Source organism: Panthera onca, chromosome B3 (genome assembly GCF_046562875.1).
Source record: "Panthera onca isolate mPanOnc1 chromosome B3, mPanOnc1 haplotype 2, whole genome shotgun sequence".
NCBI lineage: Eukaryota > Metazoa > Chordata > Mammalia > Carnivora > Felidae > Panthera > Panthera onca.
Genome location: NC_138344.1, coordinates 133,439,827 through 133,462,542, shown reverse-complemented (window position 1 = coordinate 133,462,542; position 22,716 = coordinate 133,439,827). Strand labels below are relative to the sequence as shown.

Genomic DNA, 22,716 nt, shown 5'->3' with positions numbered 1-22,716 from the left:
AGGGTTGGAATGGAATTCAAATGAAAGAATTAGTCAAGGAAAGGATATATAAAGATTTCACTGCAGTACTTGAAATTTTCCATTACCAAAATAGAATTCTAAAAAAGCCACATTACCCTTCGATTCTTTCCTCTAAAATATTATGGACTGCTGTTGATTATTTTACCAAGGGATTCTGTAAATGTATTGGTGATAGTTAATAGTCAAGGAATGTTTCATACATAAATACACTTCTCTTCATGAAAGCCCTCCACGTTAATCTTTTTTCTTATCTAGCTTCACACATTTCTGGTGATGGAACTTCTGAACGGGGGAGAGCTGTTTGAACGTATTAAGAAAAAGAAGCACTTCAGTGAGACCGAAGCCAGCTACATCATGCGGAAGCTCGTTTCAGCTGTAAGCCACATGCATGATGTCGGCGTGGTGCACAGAGACCTGAAACCCGAGGTATAAAGTGACGTGCTCTCTCGTGTAACTCAGCCTCGCCTCATTACTGAATATCCCCCCCCGAGTATGTGTGGGCTTTTCTTGTTTTGTTTTTTAGGGCTTCCTGCTAAATAGATACTTGCAGATATCCTGTTTCTGGGATTTTTTTTTTTCTTTTCTATTTTAGTCAAAAATAAATTTGTCTTTTTTTTTTTTTTTTTTTTTTTTGCCAGCAGATCATCTTGAGGTTATATTTGTAAGTGTGAGAGCCTTTTATGGAAGAAATACTTTATGCAACAGTTGTGGGCTAAAAATAGCTATGGAAATTTTTGTAGCAGAAAATAATATCCCTCCTATATGTGTACCATTTTAGAGGTTTATTTTTTTAATGATGTATTTTGAAAGCTTGTTTCTCATTTTTGTAATCAAATTGATTAGCTCATGAATAGGAATGTATATAATTCTGTTCTAAATACTTAAACATAAAGAATTGTCTTGATTTAATTAGCCACACCATCCTTATATGTCTTTGCCCGTGTACTGTATTTATAGAATTGTGTAGCAAAGCAAAAGTAGCAGCTTTTTATATACTTCTTCTGTCAAAAGGTTAGTAAAGAAGGTTCTAACTCTAGAATGTCCCTTTGTAGTATCAAAAATATGAAAATCCCCCCCTTTTAGGAAATCATCAAAATAATAACGAAAATTGAAAAACAAAACCCAATGATTTATAAAAGGACAACAGTGACTCATCCTTACCATATGCAAAATTATACATATTTCCTCTTTTAAAATATTTTTTTTTTTTTAATTTTTTTTTCAACGTTTTTTATTTATTTTTGGGACAGAGAGAGACAGAGCATGAACGGGGGAGGGGCAGAGAGAGAGGGAGACACAGAATCGGAAACAGGCTCCAGGCTCCGAGCCATCAGCCCAGAGCCTGACGCGGGGCTCGAACTCACGGACCGCGAGATCGTGACCTGGCTGAAGTCGGACGCTTAACCGACTGCGCCACCCAGGCGCCCCTACATATTTCCTCTTTAAAATAGAACTTCATTTGTAATTACCACGTGTTGATAAAGCATTTTCAAATACTCTTAAAATAATAATTTATTTGGAGTCTGTTTTTTGTGTTAGACCACGAAAGACTATGTCTCCAAAAGCACCGTTTTTTTTGTTTTTGTTTTTGTTTTTGCCTTTTTAAGTATCTTGGATCATTGGTAGGAAGAGGGTGTTTTAAAAATGGAATTCTGTGCATCCAAGTATAATCAACTGATTCTAAAGCACATAGACTTCTGTCCCTGGACTTCCTATTACTGTTATCCATATTACTAGTAATGAATCAAAAGTGAACTGTGTTTCATGAACTTGCAACTGTGGTAGCTCTCCCTCTGCTTCCTTCCTCCGAGTTCTCACTCTCCTACAGAACGCCCACTGACAGTATGGTGCTCTGTACATTGGAGATTAGCAATCTATTTTTAAATGCAAAAGCACACCACTTAAATGTTTTCTTGATAGACAAGGAACAAGCATGTAATTTTTTTAATTGAAGAGATCTGTTCCATGACTGTATAGAATTCATTTTCACATGTTTTATTCTTTGATAACCGGCCATCTGTCATCCCATGAGTCTCAAATGATGCAACTGTCCTTTCCAACAGAATTTAAATGTGCCTTCCCATCTTACCGATACAAAGATACTTGTAGCTTCGTTCTTCTTGTTACCAACCTTTTCTTTCAAGTAGCCTTTTGAAATGAAGACATGTCAGATGAGTTAGGACATTCTACTACATTTATAGTCCTAAATCAACATAGATTCTGGAGAAATGAAAATGTGCCTTCGTACTAACATCTTCGTAATAAAATGACTTTGACTTTTAAATGGCAGAGTATGTTACTCCCAGGCCCAAAGTGTAATCCCTTTCCCACTGATGTCGTATTTTAAGACCTGATGGTGTATCTTTTGGTCAATATTAATGTGGCATTTGCTTTCGGCATGGGCAAACTCCTAAATTCTAGGTGAGAAGCAGATAAACTTAGAAGCTAGCTGACATTCTTAGTGGACTGATTTGTGCTTTTCAAACCGGTCCCCATCCTGAGAGATGAGAGACCAGTGACATCAGATGAGTTTCAGGGTGGAGCTTGAGAGGAGGCTGAAAGGCGGCTGCTTCCTGCCACTCCCGCCCATGCGCACCCAGCCCCATCGGGAGAGCCGAGAGGGGGAGCGCCCCCCTCCTTCATTTCAAGAACTGCGGTTAAGGAAGTCCTCGCAGAGAATAAACGGAAACCACCTCCCAAGACTTGGCAGGCTCCGTGCGGACGGGGGCCAGGTGTGCCCCACGGTCCTCTGTACAGATCACAGTGCTTGCGCCGCAGAGGAGCCCACAAGTCATTCGCTGAAAGACTTGCCCGGAGCTATGGTGTGTAAACCCCAGCTGGGCTTCAGTTTTTATCCACATTTTATCCACATTTTAATTCCATCACACGTTCAGGATCAAGCATCCTAGGATAGAAAATTTAAGAAAACTTTTTAATTGTTTTGCTTTTCTTTCCCCCCACTTTATCCATTTTTAACTTTTGGGTGGAAGGTGTAGAAGATGTTTTCTTCTTTATATGAATGAACCCTTGTAATGTCTTTTATTTTAGCGGAAATAATATTAACAAAAAAAAAAAATGATGTTCCAGATCCGAGGAATAATTTAATGAACATAAAGACATAACAGGTTTCGTCAGCGTGTCTGAAGACAGTATAATCAGATTCGCTTACCGTGGCTACTAGCTTGATAGACTAATAAAAGTGATGATCATGCCTTAGTACAGTTAGCATTTATTAAGCATGTGATAAACACGAAAACAGTACAGTAAAAGCTTAGTGACTGAGAAGGCTTGGCAGATGAGGGATTCAAGAGAACAATGTGTGCATAATTGAGGAATAATATCCATAAGCATCCAAAAAATGTTTAAGTCTTAGCTGTTTTGGAGAAAATATTCTGAAATGTAATGTATGTCTTTACCATGTCTTCTTTAATTTGTTTTTATTTCTTAAAGGTTTTTGATGTTTTTTTAAATTTATTTAAGCAATCTCTACATGCATTGTGGGGCTTGGACTCACGACCCCAAGGTCAAGAGTCACACACTCTTCCAACTGAGCCAGCCAGTTGGAAGCCAGCCTACCGTGTCTTCTTTAATAAGCTATACTGGATACAGCTATTTTATTTATGACTTCATTCAGTGGGCAGATATTTACCAAAGCACCTACTATATGAGTGCAGCAGGTTTGGGGAATAGAGTCATAAATAAGGTGGACACATAGTCCCTGCCCTTAGGGAATTATGGACTCATGAGGAAGAAGACAGTGGACTAATAATGCCGAGATGCTAAGTGCCAGAAAGGAAAAGCAAATATGCTAGGAGAAAATAGAAAAAGTCCTAACTTGAGTGCGGTGGCACGTTTGGGGGGGTGAGGGCGGTATCTCTAAGCAAGCAGTAGGGGCACGTGGGCCTGGTCGGTACCGAGGTTGGTGGAGGGGGTAGAGGACAAACGCCGTCCGAAAAATGTAGACAAAGGCTCTGACACAGGAAGAGGCGTGGTGCAATCGAAAAATGTTTCATAAGACGTTGTAAAATTGAAATAATATAAACAAGCATAAGCCAGAGAAGAACAGTACACTGTCGTCCAGCTCCCCGACCCTCTCCATCAGACCTCTCTCCGTGTCCAAATCCCGTATCAGCATAGAGATAGACAACGTTATGTACATGGTGTCACCAAGTCCCAGGACATTGTCACGGGAGACTGATTTACGTGTTTGTATCTTGCAGAATTTATTGTTCACTGACGAAAACGACAATTTGGAAATTAAAGTAATCGATTTTGGGTTTGCGCGCTTAAAGCCGCCTGATAACCAGCCTCTCAAGACACCCTGCTTCACCCTGCACTATGCCGCCCCGGAGCTCTTGAACCATAATGGCTACGACGAGTCCTGTGACCTCTGGAGCCTGGGCGTCATTTTGGTGAGTTCATTTCACTAGAGCCGTTAAACCTAGTCAGTTCTTGGATGGCCTCTTACCTATCTCTTCCTACTGTTTTTCTTAAAGTTGTGGGGGATATTGACAAATTGGTTTCTTTTCGGTACAACCAAGTAAAGGTCTGACCAAAGGCTATTTCCCTTTTTTAAAATTTACATCGGAGACAATGTGGGAATTTTTATTTTGGTTTATTTTGAAATATTTAAGGTATTGCATTTTATATGCATAAGAATTTATATAGTATTTTTTTTAAAGACGCAATAGTATATTTTCGAAAGATACATATCAGATATAATATGAAAATAGCAAAGTGATTTATTATTAGAAAAACGTTAAAAAATATATTCCCCATGGGGGAGGGGAAGGAAAAAAAAAAAGAGGTTAGAGTGGGAGAGAGCCAAAGCATAAGAGACTCTTAAAAACTGAGAACAAACTGAGGGTTGATGGGGGGTGGGAGGGAGGGGAAGGTGGGTGATAGGTATTGAGGAGGGCACCTTTTGGGATGAGCACTGGGTGTTGTATGGAAACCAATTTGACAATAAATTTCATATATTGAAAAAAAATAAAAATTAAAAAATTAAAAAAACTTAAAAAAAAATAAAAAATAAATTAAATAAGTAAAAAATAAAAAATATATTCCGTGAGGGGGCACCTGGATGGCTCATTTGGTTAAGCATCCTAGTTTCAGCTCAGGTCATGATCTCACGGTTCGTGAGTTTGAGCCCCATATCTGGCTCTGTCCTGGTGGTACAGAGCCTGCTTAGAGTTCTCTCTCTCCCTCTCTGCCCTTCGCCTGCTCTCTCACATGCACACCTGCATGCCCCCTCTCTCAAAATAAATAAATAAATACATATATGGGGCGTCTGGGTGGCTCAGTCTGTTAAGCATCCGACTTCAGCTCAGGTCATGATCTCACGGTCCGTGAGTTCGAGCCCCGCATCAGGCTCTGTGCTGACAGCTCAGAGCCTGGAGCCTGTTTCTGATTCTGTGTCTCCCTCTCTCTCTGACCCTCCCCAGTTCATGCTGTCTCTCCCTGTCTCAAAAATAAATAAACGTTAAAAAAAAAAAAACAACATATATATATACGTGTATATATATATATATATATATATACGCGTATATGTATATATACACACACACACATATATAAGCTTATATATATATACATATATATATATATACGTACACATATGCACACACATATATATATATATTCTATGAGATTTTCAGACTAAAACTGTAATGAGAGACAATGATTTAGGGTAAGTTAACAAATTAATGGATAAAGCGGGAAATATTTATAGTAACTTATAGTAATCGTGATAAGCATGCTTTTCACAAAATGACCTGGGCTGCTGTGATCAGAAACAGAACATTAAGCTAGAAAAATAATCTTGGCATGTTTCTTCTCAAAATAGCTTTACTTTTTCTGCATGTAACTTGTAATGCATAATCTTAGGGAGAAATTTTCGGACAAAACCGAAAGAGTAGAGGAACAAGCAGACTCACTCATGACATTGTGTGGAGGTGATGTGCGTGAGCTCCCCCTCTTCTAACCCACTGCCTGCCGCCACCATATTACGTGTGCTTTCTGGCTTTCTCCTTCTTCTGTTTACGTGTACAGCTGTTTGGGTTTTTAGCAAATGAGCTTATATTATACGTGTAGTTGGAGCCTCCAAACTTCATTTAACCTTTTCTTTATAATGAGCAGTTAGCATTTTCCAGTTTTTCACTAATTACAAACTACACAAATGACTATTTTTTAATAGATGTGGCTGCATTTGTCTCATTTCCCTGGAATAAACTCCTATGAGAAGGGCACGCACATCTTTATTTTGACATCTATGCCTCAAATTCCTTCTAGAAGGTTTACCAGATCATGTTCCATCAACTGTATGTGAATACATCGGATACTATCAATTTCAATCTGAAATTATTTTCTACTGTTGTAATTTGCATACATTTCTTTGATGAATATTCAGTTTTGAGCATCTTTTCATGTATTTGGACACTTGTATTTTCTTTTTTATGAATTGCTGTTTATGAGCTTTGCCCATTTTAAAGCTCTGTGAAGGACTTTAATCCTTTGTCTGCCATTGATAGTGGAGATGTTTTTATTCTGATTTTGTCATTTGAAAACTTTGTTTATAGTATCATGGGATTTTCACTTGTGTTTCAGGGTTTAAATGGAGAATTTTTTTATTTCTCTGTAGTAAGACATCAGTCTTTTCCTTTATGACGTGTTTTTAAAAAATTTTTTTAATGTTTATTTATTTTTGAGAGAGACAGAGACAGAGCATGAGCAGGGGAGGGGCAGGGAGAGAGGGAGACACAGAATCCGAAGCAGCTCCAGGCTCTGAGCTGTCAGCACAGAGCCCAATGCGGGGCTCGAACTCAAGACCTCAAGATCATGACCTGGCCCGAAGTAGGACGCTTAACTGACTGAGCCACCCAGGCGCCCCTGTGACATGTGGTTTTGATGTCAGATTGTCACACACCCCTACCCCAACCCAGGATTATAAAAATATTCTCCCAAATTTCCCTCCAGAATTATATTTTATTTTTATACTTAAATCTGCACTCCATCTGGGATTTATTTTGGTGTCGATTCTCCCACAGTGGCTAACCAGTTGTCCCTGCAGGATGGTTCCTCTTTTATTTTTAAGCTTTATATGGTTTTTATTTCAGCAATTTTAACTCATCATTTATAATTTTCAAATGAAAATATTTACGAATAAGGTTTTTTCAATAAAAATAAACAACGAACTGCTATAGATTTGAGAGTTTTGTTTAAGGGCCTAAACTGATTACATTTTCATTAACCTTCTCCGAAAAAATTAGTCTAAATAAAGGGGAGCTTTCCAATTTTAGTAATAATATAAAAGTACCCCTTGTAAAAGAGCCTTTACTTTAAATATAGGTCAGTTTTAATCATCATGCTTTTTAAAGTTTTACCAAACAGTCTTCGAGATGTGGACGAGTGTTTTAGAGCTTCCGAATGCCACATCTATGGAAATAGCTGTGTGTCACAGCACGGACGGGAGCCATGCTTCTCTCTAGATCTATTTGTCAAGTTTCTAAGGCAAGCAAGGGGCAAAGAACAGCTTACACGATGCCACAGGAGTACGGTCACAGTATCCAAACTATGGGCCGTTCTACAGGACGAACAACCCAGTTTCTCCTAGAAAAAAGAAAAGAGCCTGAGACCCTACAGATTAAAAGACACTTAGGAAACAATATTTACACTTACTTCAATTCTGACTCAAGCAAATTCTAATTTTAATGCTATTTATTAGGTTCAAACTCTAAGTCATCCAGATATAATTATAATAGATACATACGACGTATATAACACAGATGGAGAAATTTGGATATTGATTGGGTACTGAATGATATAAAGGAATTACTGCTAATTTTTTTTAGATGTGATAATGGTGTTGTTGTGGTTTTTAAAAGATCTTTGCCGTTTAGAGATACACAATGAAATACGTATGCAGAATGTTAGTATATACCTTAAACTGTCAAAAAAAAAAAAAAAAAAAGAAACAACCCAGAGTGCTTTGTGAACTTTTCTACATGAATAAATGCATATCTTCAGAGGATCTAGATACAAAGCCTCAGTTATTCCATAACAAGCACAAAGTTTATTTGGAGTCTCCTGATTTGCCTTAGAAATCTGTGGCCCTTGGGGTGCCTGGCTGGCTCAGTCAGAAGAGCATGTGACTCTTAATCTCGGGGTTGTGGGTTTGAGCCCCACTGGGTGTAGAGATTACTTAAAAATAACATCTTTAAAAAAATAACAAAATAAAATCTTAAAAAAAAAGAAAGGAAATCTATGGCCTTTTTGTATGTTGTATCTAATAAACATGAATGTAGCTATTATAGTTTGAAAATAATTTATATTACCCCCATTGAGTAAAACAAATACTCCAGGAAGCTGCATCATGTAGTATCGTATGGCATGATTACAACCCCCGTCTACCTCATAGATATGCAATCCCTGTCAGAAACCTACAGGACTTTGGGGCGCCTGGGTGGCTCTGTCAGTTAAGCATCTGACTTCGACTCAGGTCATGATCTCGTGGTTTGTGGGCTCGAGCCCCACGTCGGGCTCTGTGCTGACAGCTCAGAGCCTGGAGCCTGGATTCTGTGTCTCCCTCTCTCTCTGCCCCTCCCCTGCTCACACACACACACACACACACACACACACACACACAATCTCTCTCTCTGAAAAATAAATATTAAAAAATGTTTTAAACAAATGTACGGGACTTTAATTAAAATAGAGCTTACACGGTGTCTTAGCTTGGTGCTGCCATAACAAAATACCACTGATTAGGTGGCTTAAGCAACAGAAATATATTTTCTCACAGACTGGATGCTGGGAATTCCAATACCAAGATGCCAGCAGCGCTGGTGTCTGGTGAGGATTTTGTCCTTGAGTCGTCAACAGCCACCTGTTCTCTGTATCCTCACATGGCCTCTCCTCAGTGTGTATGCTTAGAGAGAGAGCATGAGCAACCTCTCTGGTGTTTCTTTTTATAAGGACACTAATCCTATTGGATCAGGACCCCGCCCATATGACCTCATTTAACTTTAATTACCTCCATAAAGGCCCTGTCTCTAAATACAGGCGCGTTGGAGGTTGGGTCTTCAACATATTAATTCTGGAGGCAGACAAACATTCAGTCCATAACACACAGTATTTACATGGGCTAGGATCGTATGCTTCCCCACGGGTACATTTAACATACCTGTGGGGTGACAGCTAATTCCATTTAAAACATGATCCTCCACTCACAGAAGCCAGATATGGGGGATCCAGCACCAATGGATCAGCCAGTGGTGCAACACAATCCTCAGGGACAGAGCCCCAGCCCCACGCGGTATTGTCCTGAGCAGCTGCCTTCACTGAGTTTTTCACGCTCTAGCAGGCCACCTATCGGGCAGTCTCAATTTCCTTTCTTCCTCCATAGAGGAAGGAAGTCCTAGAGAACCCCTCCTCAATGAGGCCATTGGCTTGAGCTGAGGAAGAAGTGCTGGTGCAACAGAGATAGGTGGCACGCACTGTGAATGTAACTTGCTCACGCCTTCTGGACTTCCTAGGGTTGATTCTAAGTGTGCTGTGTCCATAGGACATTGGATCGCTGCTCGGGCTTTGTGAATCAGTGCTGATCATAGTATAAGATGCACTGCTTTTGGTATCCCTTCTATAGGCATTCATCGTCTACTAGGAACCAGTAGCGTCCAGGAGATGCTTTTCAGAGAGTAGTTCTCTGCCATGGAAGGCATGACCCCACACAGAATCCTTCAGGTCTGCTCTACAACTCCTCTGTTGCAGCTGCCAGAGACTCCACACAGCATTCTTCCCTTTCGCAGATACCTCTAACACAGTCGAGTCAACCAAATCCTATGGCCTAGGTAGCAGGACGGCTTGTGTTTCAGCCAGGACCTGCCGCAGAGCCCTCTTGCCTCTGGGCCCCACTTGGAACTGGTAGCCTTCCAGGTCACTTGATAAATGGATTGGAGCAGGATTCTCAAGTGCAATGTATGCTATCGCCAAAATCCAAGGAAGCCCACTGAGTCCTGCACCTCTGTCTTAGTGGGACAAGGTACAGCAATTTATCTTTCAGGGGAAATGTCTCTATGCCCCTAACCATTGGAGCTCTAAAGTCTTTACCAATGTGATAGTCCCCTGAACGTTTATGGAGTTCATCTCCGTCCCTCTGACATTCGTGTGCTTAGAAGGCATTTGGGACACCTGCTAGTTCCTGCTCCCCAGGTCTCACTTAATGAAGACATCAGTATAGAGAGCCAGCATGGGATTCTTGAGAATGTCGAGATGATCAAGGTCCTAACAGACTATATTATAACAGAGTGGAAGAGGTTACACAGCTCTTGGGCAAGACAGTGAATGCTATCCTTGGTATGTGAAGATCTACTGCTTTGATCCTTCCTATTGATAGAGATCAAGAACAATCTATTGACCAGATCAATAGGTGCTTATCGATGCCAGCACCATATTGACTTGTACCACATTCAGCATGGCAGCTGATCCCTGCAGTTCCTTTGGTGTGTACACTGTTCCCTGTTCTCAGTTCTTCCCGCTCAGGAATGTAATTGTCTTCACTTCAGCTTTAGACTCTGCTCTCTGGGAAACCCAGGCTGAAGTGTTGGAGCCTCCAGTGATCTAGAAAGCAGACCTTTAGGAAGGGGCTCTAAAGTCGCCTGACTCACTGTTCTGATTCCCCACCTTCCATTGAGAAAATGGGGTCCCTGCTGCCTTCCAGCCAGAGAAAGAGGAGGAAGAACAGAGTGAAGCCTGGTATATTAGTGAGCAGGCTCCCGCTGTTACCACGTGCAATGGGTTGTGTGATCCTGTTACATTTGTTGTGTAGATGAAGAAAAAGTCTAAGAGAGGTTAACTAACATACCCAAGCTAGTAAACTAAAAAGCTAGAAAACAGAAGCTAGTAAGTAAAAAAGCAGTTGTTGGAAACCAGGTCTGTCTGACACTAAAGCTCATTTTCCCCTCCTACCGCCTATCTTCTCTCGGGAGTAACTATGACAGATGGCGGAGGCCCTCGTTACACATCCTGGAAAGTTACACCGGAGGGTGGGTGGGCCTCTGCCAGCTCAGGAAAGAAAATGGCCTTCTGAGGGGACCGAGTAGCTTGTGCGCAGCCCAGGAGGCCTAGGAACTGTCGGTGCGGAATAGGGGGTGGGAATACAGCTACTGCAGAGGCTGAGCCCAGGAGGGAAGACGAGGCCGGAGCTTGAAAGGTGCCCTGTGAATGTCGGGAAGCCGGTGTAGGAGTCTGAAGAGGGAAACTTCGGGAAAAGACATCGGCTGTGTGAATGTTGCCGGTATGCAGGAAGGATGAAGGAAAGAAGATTTAGGGAGGTTTCTGGTTTTCTTAGATTGTTCTGGCATTGTTCTTCAGGTGTCCTAGCATTTCCCTCCTTAGAACAAGGGTCTTCCGGGGCACCTGGGTGGCTCAGTAAGTTAAGCATCTGACTTTGGCTCAGGTCATGATCTCACGGCATGAGTTTGAGCCCCTCGTTGGGTTCTGTGCTGACAGCTCAGAGCCTGGAGCCTGCTTCAGATTCTGTGTTTCCCCTCTGTCTCTGCCCCTCCCCCGTTGACAGTCTGTCTCTCTCTCTCTCTCTCTCTCTCTCTCTCTCTCTCAAAAATAAATAAAAACATTAAAATTGAAGAAAGAAAGAAAAGAAAGAAAGAAAGAAAGAAAGAAAGAAAGAAAGAAAGAAAGAAAGAAAGAAAGAGAAAAAGTGTCCTAGGGAAAGGATGTGTGGAACTGAATAGAAAAAATTAGCTATTGGGGTACCTGGGTGATTCAGTGGGTTAAGGGTCATGAAGTCATGATCTCACAGTCATGAGATCGAGCCCTGCTTTGGGCTCAGCACTGAGCATGGAGCCTGCTTGGGATCTCTCCCTGCCTCTCTTTCTGCCCTCCTCCACTTATTCTCTCTTCCTCTCTCTCTTTCTCTCAAAATAAATGCATAAACTAAAAACAATTGCATTAAAAAATAGCTGTTGAGGCATTCTGCTCCCTCTCAATTCTCTGTTAACACGAATACTATTTTTTCAGAAGCAGCCGGATTATCCTTGTTTTGTTTTTCTTGCTCTTTAAATCTTGGTATCATAATAAGCCGGCTCACTTTATTTATAAGGCTTTGAAATGCGTTTGTTGCTTCAGTGATAGAAGTCTACATAATCTTCTAAACCCAGTAAGGCTAGTTATTGTATTTGGTAAACTATGCTGATGAAGTTAGTAGTGAGATTACTGGAGTGGCTTTGACAATGACTTTGGCAGACATTCTGTTCTGTTCCCTTTTTTTCTTGATAGTATACAATGTTGTCAGGGCAAGTCCCATTCCAATCTCACGACAAAAGTTTGACATGTACCAGTGCAGTGGAGATCATGAAGAAAATTAAAAAGGGAGATTTCTCCTTTGAAGGAGAAGCCTGGAAGAATGTATCCCAAGAAGCTAAAGATTTGATCCAAGGTAAGAATCTGATGCAATTTTACATTTTGTATGATGTGTAGTGATTAAAGTGGAATCATACTCATTGTGCATATATTTATTTGTTAATTACTCATGGAGCTTACATGTGTTCTAAAAGGTTTCCAGGTTAGTCTACTGAACCTTTTTTTTTTTTTTCATTTTTTAAAATATTTATTTTTGAGAGAGAGAGCATGAGCCAGGGAGGGGCAGCGAAAGAGGGAGACACCAGAATCCGAAGCAGGCTCCAGGTTCTGAGCTGTCACTACAGAGCGGGACTCGGGGCCAGAACTCACGAACCACAAGATCATGACCTGGGCGGAAGTCCAGCACTTAACTGACTGAGCCAGCCAGGCGCCCCGGCCTTATTTTTTTTCTTACCAGAACTCTGTCCCTTAGTAGTCTTACCCACATGCACAGGGCCCGCAGTGTCTCAATCTAACACCTCCAAAATGAACTGACACTATTTTACTATCCTTTCCCCCCAAACATGCCTCTTCCCATCCCCCTCTTGCACTGCCAAGCAGCCAAATTACCAAGACAGAAACCTGGACGTCACCGTACGTCCCGCACCTTCCTTACCTTCCGCAGCCACTCAGTGCTGCAGGTTCGGTGTCTCTCCTCACCACCTCCTGCGGTTCACATGGCCGCCCTCGGGTCTTGCCATCCTTCCTCTCCTGAGATCCCACACCATCCTTTCAGCCTGTCTCACTTCCTCTGACTTTACCTGTCCGTTATCAATCAGCAGAGCGAACCTTCCTCATATCCAGACGTGCTCATGCCTCTCTTCTGTTAAAAATCCTTCAGAGAGTCCCTGTTAGCTTCAGGTCAGACTCCTATATGGGAGCATTTGAGATTCAAAGTCCTTGGTGACCTGGCCCTGCCTGCCTATGCTTCCTGTTACCCTTACTCTGCCTTTGAATTCTTCAAATGTGCCGGCCCTCAGATTCCTGTGTGACTTTACTCTGGCGCTTTGTAATTCCTGGGGCGTCCCTCTTCGTTGAGCCCACCTGTACCCATCCCCCCAGGACTCATCTTCTGGAAGCCTTCCGGGGTGCCCCCACTCTCTGGTCAGAGCCCTTCCCTTGGGCGGCTAACACACTGTGCCTGGGGATTTTGCTATTGCGCTCGTCCCCTGATGCTGTCCTAGTTGGTTTTGTCTGTACATCAACTCAGAGCTCCTCTTTGTGTCTCCATCTCCATATCTCCCCTGCCTTATGGCACTTACTGACTTGTACAAGATGTTTGTACACAAGGGGCGCCTGGGTGGCTCAGCCAGTTAAGCGTCCGACTCTTGATTTGGACTCAGGTCATGATCTCACAGTTCACGCCATGGAGCCCCACGTCAGGCTCTGAGCTGACAGTGCAGAGCCTGCTTGGGATTCTCTCTCTTCCTCTCTTTTTGCCTCTCCCCTTCATGAGCGCACACGTGCACGCTCCCTCTCTCTCAAAATAAATAAATAAACATTAAAAAAAGGATTGTTTGTACACAAATGAAGTACATCTAGGTGCTCTTTGTTCCCTTGGAGCTTCCCATTGGCCAGTGGGCGTCTTTATGTGGGTGCTAATTTTCTCCTGATCAAGAAGCCAGTTAGCCTACAGCAGACATAGGCTATTGTAGGCCTTATGATCAATTAGCACCCAGCATTTACTAGGAGATTTAAATGTATATGAAAATGTAATTACCTTAGTAGGAGTTTGAAGCCTTATAGAAACCATTGTGTCATGTGAACCTCATTGAGATTTATGTCTGAAGCAACAAATCATAAAATAAAAATATCTCAATTATTCCCATAGGACTTCTCACAGTCGATCCAAATAAAAGGCTTAAAATGTCAGGCTTGAGACACAATGAATGGCTTCAAGATGGCAGTCAGCTGTCCTCAAATCCTCTGATGACTCCAGACATTCTAGGATCTTCAGGGGCTGCTGTGCAAACCTGTGTGAAAGCCACCTTCCACGTAAGGCCCTGGGCTCTGCACACATAGGGCGGGTTTGAATCATGACCTCAGAGACACATCCTTAGTGGTGCATTGAAAATAATGCGTTTTTTTTTGCCTTCGTGATATAAACACATGGATTAACACAAAGTGTGTGGGGCATCAGAGTCACTGCTGACCCACAAGCACTCATATGACATTTAGAATGAGCTTGTGAGATGGGGCAGTCGTGTGACATTTGAGTAGTTGAAAGTTTTTGGGAGATCATGAAAACAATAGGCTTCATATTGGAACTTTTCTCTCTCAAATAAGCTAAATCATTTTCTTTGAAAGCCATAAATAAACATTAGGAGCGAAGGCACATGTGAAAGTCTGTTCACTTAACAACCATTGACACATCACATATCCTCGAGGCTGCGGGGGACGTGTCGTCAGAGTACACGCATTTGTACCAAGCAGCTGCTAATGCTTTAAGATAATCGCATAAGGAATAGGTGAGTTCCGGAGAAGTACAATTACCTCTGAAGGGATCATCTTGAGAGAGGAAAAAGGACAGTTTCTTCTTCAGCGGCAGACGTGGATCAAAAATTAATGAACGAGGATACGTTGAGGTGCGCAGGGAGTGACTGCGAAGGTTGTAGCAGATGGTCGCCCATCTTCCCGGTGGTATTTGAGGCAAAGCGATCAGTAGTAGCCCCAGTGACACCCAAGCTGGAGACCAAGAAAAGTAGGGACAGGCTGCTGGGAGGAGAAACCAGGCCGAGGCATGTGGCGCCGAGCCTTTCTATGTAGATGAAGTGTCCAAGATCCACCCGGATTACCCCGACTTGGAGGTGGAGAGCAGGGGCCTGTAATGGATCAGGTCTGCTCTGTATTGGGGTTTTGTGGTCAGAATTTATTTTATTTTATTTTATTTTATTTTATTTTATGCTATTTTTATTTTATTCTTATAAGTTTATTTATGTATTTTGAGAGAGAGAGAGAGAGACATGGGAGGGGGAGAGAGAGAGAGAGAGAGAGAGAGAGAGAGAGAGAGAGACAGAGAGAGAATATCCCAAGCAGGCTCGTCACTGTCAGTACAGAGCCCCATGCGGGGCTCGGACCCACCAACCATGAGATCATGACCTAAGCCGATGCTTAACCACCTGAGCCACCCAGGTGCCCCTGTGGTTGGATTTAAATCTCAGACACAGGACCAGTAAAAGTAATGGGGGTTGGAGGGGGGGTGGTGAGTGTTTTTTACTGAGAGGTAGCGCTGACCTCGTCAAAAGATTGAGGAAGAATCAGGACTCCTGAGCAGCCTGGCTGGTTTGATTTATGCAGAGCCTTGGGGACTCTTCCCCTGAGCTTGTGTGTCCTGCCAGGAGGTTGGCAAGTACCGGTTTTAAGGACTTTGTTCCCGAAACAACTTGGAGCCGTGGTTGCCAACCGAAAGTTGTCTTCTTCTAGAAGTCAGACGTGCCCGGAAAGCGTCAGCCCCTTTGCCTTCACAGAGGCTCCCTCTCTTTCTCCCCTAGGCCTTTAACAAATACAAGAGAGAGGGGTTTTGCCTGCAGAATGTCGATAAGGCCCCTCTGGCCAAGAGAAGGAAAATGAAGAAAACCAGCACCAGCACAGAGACGCGCAGCAGCTCGAGCGAAAGCTCCCACTCGTCCTCCTCCCAGTCCCACGGGAAGACCACCCCGACGAAGACACTGCAGCCCGGCCACCCTGCTGACGGCAGCAACCCGGACACCCTCTCCCACTTCTCGGACTGAGCGCGGGCGGGCGGAGGGCAGGACTGTCGCCGCCGACGACCCATCGCACCCGCGTGCCCTCAGCCTGTGCCTGAGGTGACGTCGTGCGCTTTTAAAAACGTGCCCCGTTGGTCTTCGCGGAACCTGCCTCTTAGGGAGTCGTTTTCAGGCAAACCCAACTGGTTGCCCGTGTCCAAAAAGCACTGCACGGAGAATGTTACTGTGAACAGAGCACACGTTTTACTGTTGAGTGACCTGGCGTGACGCCAACAGGACTGTTCCTGAAAGAGCAGGGGTGTCTGTAAACCTACTTAGGGACGGGTCAGGTTCGAGCTGCTTACAAAACGAGTCTCGGGTGTTCCAGACGTCCGCCCGCAGGAGTCACGCGTACGGTGATGATGATGCCTTTTGCTTTGCCTCGGGGACCGTGTGGCCTTTTAAGAGATGGGCCCCCGCGGAGCAGTGCAGAGATTGTGTAGTGAATTTGATGCGTGGCGTTCGCTCATTTCCTGAGAGAGGGTTTTAACTTATTGTCTTTGTTTTATGGTTGCCTACGATGGTAACCTGTTGTTATGAGTCCTTTTCTAAAAAGTAAAAGAAAAAAAAAAAGATACAGGAACGTAAGGTCCCATACTCTGTACTGGGGACCGTCTGACATGCATGCTAAGCTATGTACGGTTTTAATTTCGCACCGCTCTTTCCTGGCAGGTTGTTTTAATGGTTATTGCCGAATATTGAGGTACACGTCTCTGTTTTAAGTAATACTGCACTTTGTAAAAGACTATGGATAAAGCAAACTATTTTATAAAGTGCACCGTTTAAAGCACATGTGCTGCATTTTTGCCCGTTTTTCCATCATCCGCTTTAAATTTGTCCTCACGTCCCCCTTCTACCTTGTCTGCAACAAGTGGAATGGGCACAATCACGATCCACTTAGGCACCGATGCGAAGAAAATCTAAAGGAAAATTCTATGAAACACTGTGCTTCACATCTGTGTACTGCGTTGTGCTGCAGCGAGGCATGCCCTCCCGGAGTCAGATATTATGTACATACTATTTTAGAATCATGACTCTGACTTGTCTTGAAATTTTTCTGTTAAATTTTAAATGCAGAGAGCATATTTTATAAACTTCCGCAGAGCCCTTTTGTTGCTCCAAAGTTCTGCATTCCTACAGAAAACAAGTACTATGTGATGGAGACCTTTCACCAAAAAGATTGCTTCCTTTTCAAATACAATGAATTCATTCCCTATGCAAAAAGAAAAAAAAAAAAAAAGATAGGATTTGTACGTTGTATTTTCTTTTAAAGCCATCACAGGAAATGTCAGGACTGAGAAAAGTGATCTTGGCTGTGTTTACAAGAATCATGCTTAAAAAGATAATGCCCAACATGTTTATTTTATAATTTTTGTTAGTGATAATCTCTTGAGCATTGGTTTGGAATTTGGGCATGATATTTATTTATTCCTTTCTTGAGATAATAGCAGCATTAATTTCAAACAGTTACAAATACTAAAAATATTGCACTCTATGTAATAGTATATTTATTACTAAATCAATGTACATATTAATAGCACAGGCAAAAAATGGCAAATATTAAAATATTTTCAAAATACTGTATCACTCTGTTCACATTTTTGTCCGTGAAGGTTATTGGAAATGACTTTTTATACTTTTTAGCGGCCCAAATGGCTATATAATTCTCACGAGTCAATGAAACTTTTGTGCTCCTAGCTTTCAGTCATTCCTGGTAATGATGGGAAATCTTACATGAATTATTACCACCATATAGCTAATTCACAAAATGTGATTTCCTCAGGCACGGAATTATAATAACCAAGAAAATGCCCGTTTGTATCTATAGTTATGTTAAATAGATTTGGAAATGTCTAAGTTAGCTCTTCAGGTCATTTTTTTTTTAACTGTGCATCCTAGTAGAAAATACTACTTGCAGAGTATAAACTAAACGGACTTTGTTGCTAATGGAAAACGATCCAGAAAAATGGTCCATGTAATGATTGAAGATGCCATTGACTCCTGGATGTTGAAATTGAGGGGTTTCATTTTCGTTTATTTTCATTGCCTCTTCTTCAGAAGGACTTGACAGAAAATGAAATGGGTAAAAAGGCAGAGTAAGAAGAGGAAGGAAGGAGCAGCTAATCCATCACAATGAGGGTCTCTGAATAATCTAGAATGGGCTTTTGAAAAGACCTAAAAGCACTCGGGGTGGTGCCCCATGTCAAATACCTTCATCCCCACCCCGCTTATGAATTCCAGAAAGACAGCCTCTGATGCTAAGCTTGCAGTGGTTACACTGTGTGCAAACTGTCACCGCCCAGTGAGTTGTATTCTAAAATTCACAACACTTTCACTTAGTCACATCAGAAGTAAACTAAGAAATATTTTATATGAAAATACTTCATATGAACTCTTTCTTAGTATTAGGAGTAGAATAGAAGTAGATCCAAAAAAGCCCCCAATATATAAATACATTAATTTCTCTTTATAATATTAATTTTGGAGATAAGGCGAAATCACCCCTTCCTTTTTCCCTTATTGATTTTATTGCATGTCGTTTTCATACCATCATAGACCCTGATTCAAATATTTTATAACTATATATGGCTAATGGAGAGTCAAGAATAAGAAAAGGAAAGTCGTAGAGGAAATAAATTTTAAAAGACCCATTTCTTCTAACTACTATGCCAGATCCTGTGGCTGACTGAGTTAAATTAGCTATTTTGAAATACATTAATTCTTCCAAACCTCTATAAAATAATAAGTCAATGAGCCACTGGAACAAAAAATCAAGCCTCCTGGGTTCATTCCAAACATGCTTGTTTGTGTTGGAGTTGCAGATTCATTTACCTGTGAAAAGCTGCTTTTTCATTTTTTTATATTGCTACTGATTTCTTTAAAAAAACTATGTAAAGGGCTACATTTAAAATGTAAGTTTGGGGCACCTGGATGGCTCAGCCAGTTAAGCGTCCAACTTCGGCTCAGGTCATGATACCAGGTTTTATGGGTTCGAGCCCCACATAGGGCTCTGTGCTGACAGCTCCGAGCCTGGAGCCTGCTTCAGATTCTGTGTCTCCCTCTCTCTCTGACCCTCCCCCGTTCATGCTATGTCTCTCTCTGTCTCAAAAATAAATAAACGTTAAAAAAAAAAAAGTTTTTTTTAAATAAAAAAAGACAAGGAAATTTAAGTTAAATATGAACCCAATGCTATAGCTTTGTTTTCCTGCTTGTAGGTAGATGGGGAAATCATTGTTTCTCTTGTTTTCTTTGTTTAAAATCCAGGAAGGTTGACGAACATGACATTCTTAACGGCGGTTTTATTTTTGACTTTCTATGGGGCTGGTCACGCAAAATGTGCACTGTCGTGTTGAAATATATGTGACAATTATCCTCATGAAAGACCTACTGGTTGTGTAGACCTTAGATCATTCATAACAGTTTATTTTAGGCGCTGTAGTGCTAGCCTATTTGCTGAAGTTATAAACACCAGTAAAAGGAGAGATTAAGTGTACAATAATTCTCATTCTCCTGATGAGTAAGAAGGGAAATACAGAGGGTGCCACATTACATGTAAAGGTAACGCTTTAGTACTGAAGTTTTGAAAAATATCCCTAAGAACTTTACCGCATGACTTTTTAAAAAGAAGAAGAGGAAGGCACATTCGAACATACTTAGAGAAATTTTTGAAAGACTGGCATTTTAACGGATAGCAGGTGTACTTCTGTCTCAAGGGGTATGTATGCATCCTTGGGTGTGGAATTGAAAACTTGCCGAAAATAAGCTACAGTAATCCACGTAATTATGTAAATTCTTCCACAGCCTTCATAAAGATAAGAATTCGTCTTCCTAGAAAGTAAGTAAGTGGGATATAAAAAGATGAGAAACATTGTTGTTCTTCCGTGTGAACGATTAAGGGGGACAGTGGTGTCACACAATTCAGACGAATGCCATTCCGCCCGTCGCCATCTGTGGTGTCTTCATGGACGGCAGCAAGTGTACTTTCTCTTGCTTTCCAATGGTACAACCGCACACGTGAGTGTTTCCCCACACTGACACTTTACTCCCCACTTCTTAACACACCCATGTGTTGACTAATGTTTATGGATTGTAGTTAACATCAGAGAAATCCTTGATGGGGGCAGAGAAGGGAACATTTGGGGATGAAAGGGCTGTAGGAAAAGGGAAATACTGGCCCTGTGGGAAAATGAGCAGCTTTACATCTCGGAGGTACAAACAATTGCTATGAACGTGGACAGAGGGTGACTTTACAAAAAGGCCATTTCGGTAGCCATGTGTATAAATCTCTTTTAATCAGTGTATCTACTGGGTCGGTAGGTGAACTTATTTAGCATGTCTATACAGGCTTTGTAAGATGGTTATTTTTTGCTAGGAGGCCCATGTGATTGCTTTCTCCTCTCTTTCCCTGTTCCCTCTCCAACTGTTCCTACTGCTTTCTGCCCTGGAGACCATTGACGTTCCGTGGCCAAAGGGACCAGTCCAAATGGAGCACTAAGGGTACATGTAGGTAGTGATCATATTCTTTAAAAATCTTAGGGGCGCCTGGGTGATTCACTCGGTTAAGTGTCCGACTTTAGCTCAGGTCGTGATCTCACAGTTCGTGAGTTCGAGCCCTGCCTTGGGCTCTGTGTTGACGACTCCAAGCCTCGAGCCTGGTTGGGATTCTGTGACTCCCTCTCTCTCTCTGTCTCTCTCTGTCTGCTCCTCCCCTGCTCACACTCTGTCTCTGTCTCTCTCTCTCTCTGTCTCTCAAAAATAAATAAACGTTAATTTTTTTTCTGATTTTAATGCAGTATAGCATATAAAGTGCACAGATCTTAAGTGGACAGCTCAGTGAACGTTAACTTATATATGTACCCTCATAACCATCACCTCAATCAAGATAAGGCTCCCACTCCATACTCAAACTTAACTACTGTTCTTCTGGCTTCTGTCTCCCGTAGACTTGTTTGCCTGCCCTTGTGTCTGGTTGGGTTTGATGATCATCGTATCTGTGAAATTCAACTACGTCGGTGCATGCAGCCATAACAACAGTGTGCTCTTTTTCATTGCTGTGTATTATTCCATCAGATGAGTATATCCCCATTTATTTATCCATTCTAATGTTGATAGACATTTGGGTTCATAATTTTTAGCTTTTTTGTCTAAAGCTGTCACGAACATTCCCGTGCGTAACTTTTGGTGGATATGTACATTCGTTCCCTTGGGTTTATACATAAGGATGAAACTTACTGAATCATAGGATGGATGCATATTTAGCTTAAAGATGTTGCCAAATAGTTTCCAACAGCTGTCGCACCAATTTACACTCCCACCAGCAATGTGTGAGTGGCGAAGTTGTATTTCCTTGTGGTTGTAGCCATTCTGGCGAAATTGTATTTCCTTGTGGTTTTAGGCATTCTGGCAAGTGTGGATTCTGTTGTAGTTTTAATTTGCATTTCCCTGAGAAGCAGTGACAAGTAGAGCACCCTTTTATATCTTTATTAGCCGTTTGGACATTCTCACTTGTTGAGCACCTACTCAAGTCACTGAATAAGTTATAGTTATTCGCTTGTCTGTCTTTTTCCTATTGGTTGGCAGGGGCTCTTTATATTTTATTGGTATGAAGTTTTTGTCTGATGTGTTGTTATAAATCTCTTCTCTTTGGTTTGCTTTTTCACTTTCCAATCGATGTCCTTTGATGACCAGAAAGTTCTAATTTTTGTGAAGTGCGGTATACCCGTTTTTTATGGTTAGTGATTTTTGTGTCCTTTTTCATAAATCTTTACCCCAAGATTCTTATTCTTCTAAAAGCTTTATTTTATCATTCACATTAGATCTGTGATCCATCTAGCACTGGTATTTGTGCATGGTGTGAGATACTGCAAAGTTTACTTATTCCATGAGTGTTCACTTGATCTAGTACAGTGTCTTGAAAATCTCAGTGCATTGCAGTTGTAATTTTTATAGTCTTCCCATCTGGTAATGTAAGATCTCTAACTTTGATATTCTTCCAGATAGTCTCGGCTATTTTTAACGCTTTGCATTTCCATATACATTTGTTTTTATTTTTTTTATGTTTATTTATTTTTGACAGAGAGAGAGAGAGACAGAGTATGAGCGGGGGAGGGGCAGAGAGAGAGAGGGAGACACAGAATCTGAAACAGGCTCCAGGCTCTGAGCCATCAGCACAGAGCCCGATGCGGGGCTCAAACTCACAGACCATGAGATCATGACCTGAGCTAAAGTCAGACGCTCAACCGACTGAGTCACCCAGGCACCCCTTCCATACACATTTTAGAAACAGGTTGTTGCTTTCCTTGGGGAGGTTACCTATTAGGGTTTAATTGGTATGGCATTAAGTTATAGAGATCAATTTCAGGAGAATTTATATTTTCTCAATTTTGAGTTTTGTAATCCATAGACATGGTATATCTATTTAATTAGATCATCTTTACTTTGTCTCAACAAGGTTTTAAGATTTACATGTGGAGGTTAGATTTATCTTTAGATTTTTGATGTTTATATGTTATCTAATTATTGTTCATTAGTA

General features: G+C 41.7%; 1 protein-coding gene across 11 annotated transcripts in view; it reads left to right on the top strand.

Annotated features, from left to right (window-relative positions):
* The window catches only part of RPS6KA5 (ribosomal protein S6 kinase A5), a 181,127-nt gene extending 159,185 nt beyond the window's left edge, over window positions 1-21,942 (top strand). For 8 of the 11 annotated variants that reach the window (XM_078447907.2, XM_078447908.2, XM_060620542.3 and 5 more), the window contains 5 exons: window positions 277-447; window positions 4,242-4,433; window positions 12,316-12,475; window positions 14,270-14,433; window positions 15,930-17,768. In XM_078447907.2, coding sequence (XP_078304033.1) covers window positions 277-447; window positions 4,242-4,433; window positions 12,316-12,475; window positions 14,270-14,433; window positions 15,930-16,169 — 927 coding nt within the window. In that variant the 3' untranslated portion in view covers window positions 16,170-17,768. Of the gene's footprint in view, window positions 1-276; window positions 448-4,241; window positions 4,434-12,315; window positions 12,476-14,269; window positions 14,434-15,929; window positions 17,769-19,985; window positions 20,707-21,127 lie in introns of those variants that run through there. The other 3 variants (XR_009606532.3, XM_060620543.3, XM_060620544.3) reach the window with 3 other exon arrangements.
* The last annotated feature ends 774 nt before the right edge of the window (window positions 21,943-22,716 follow it).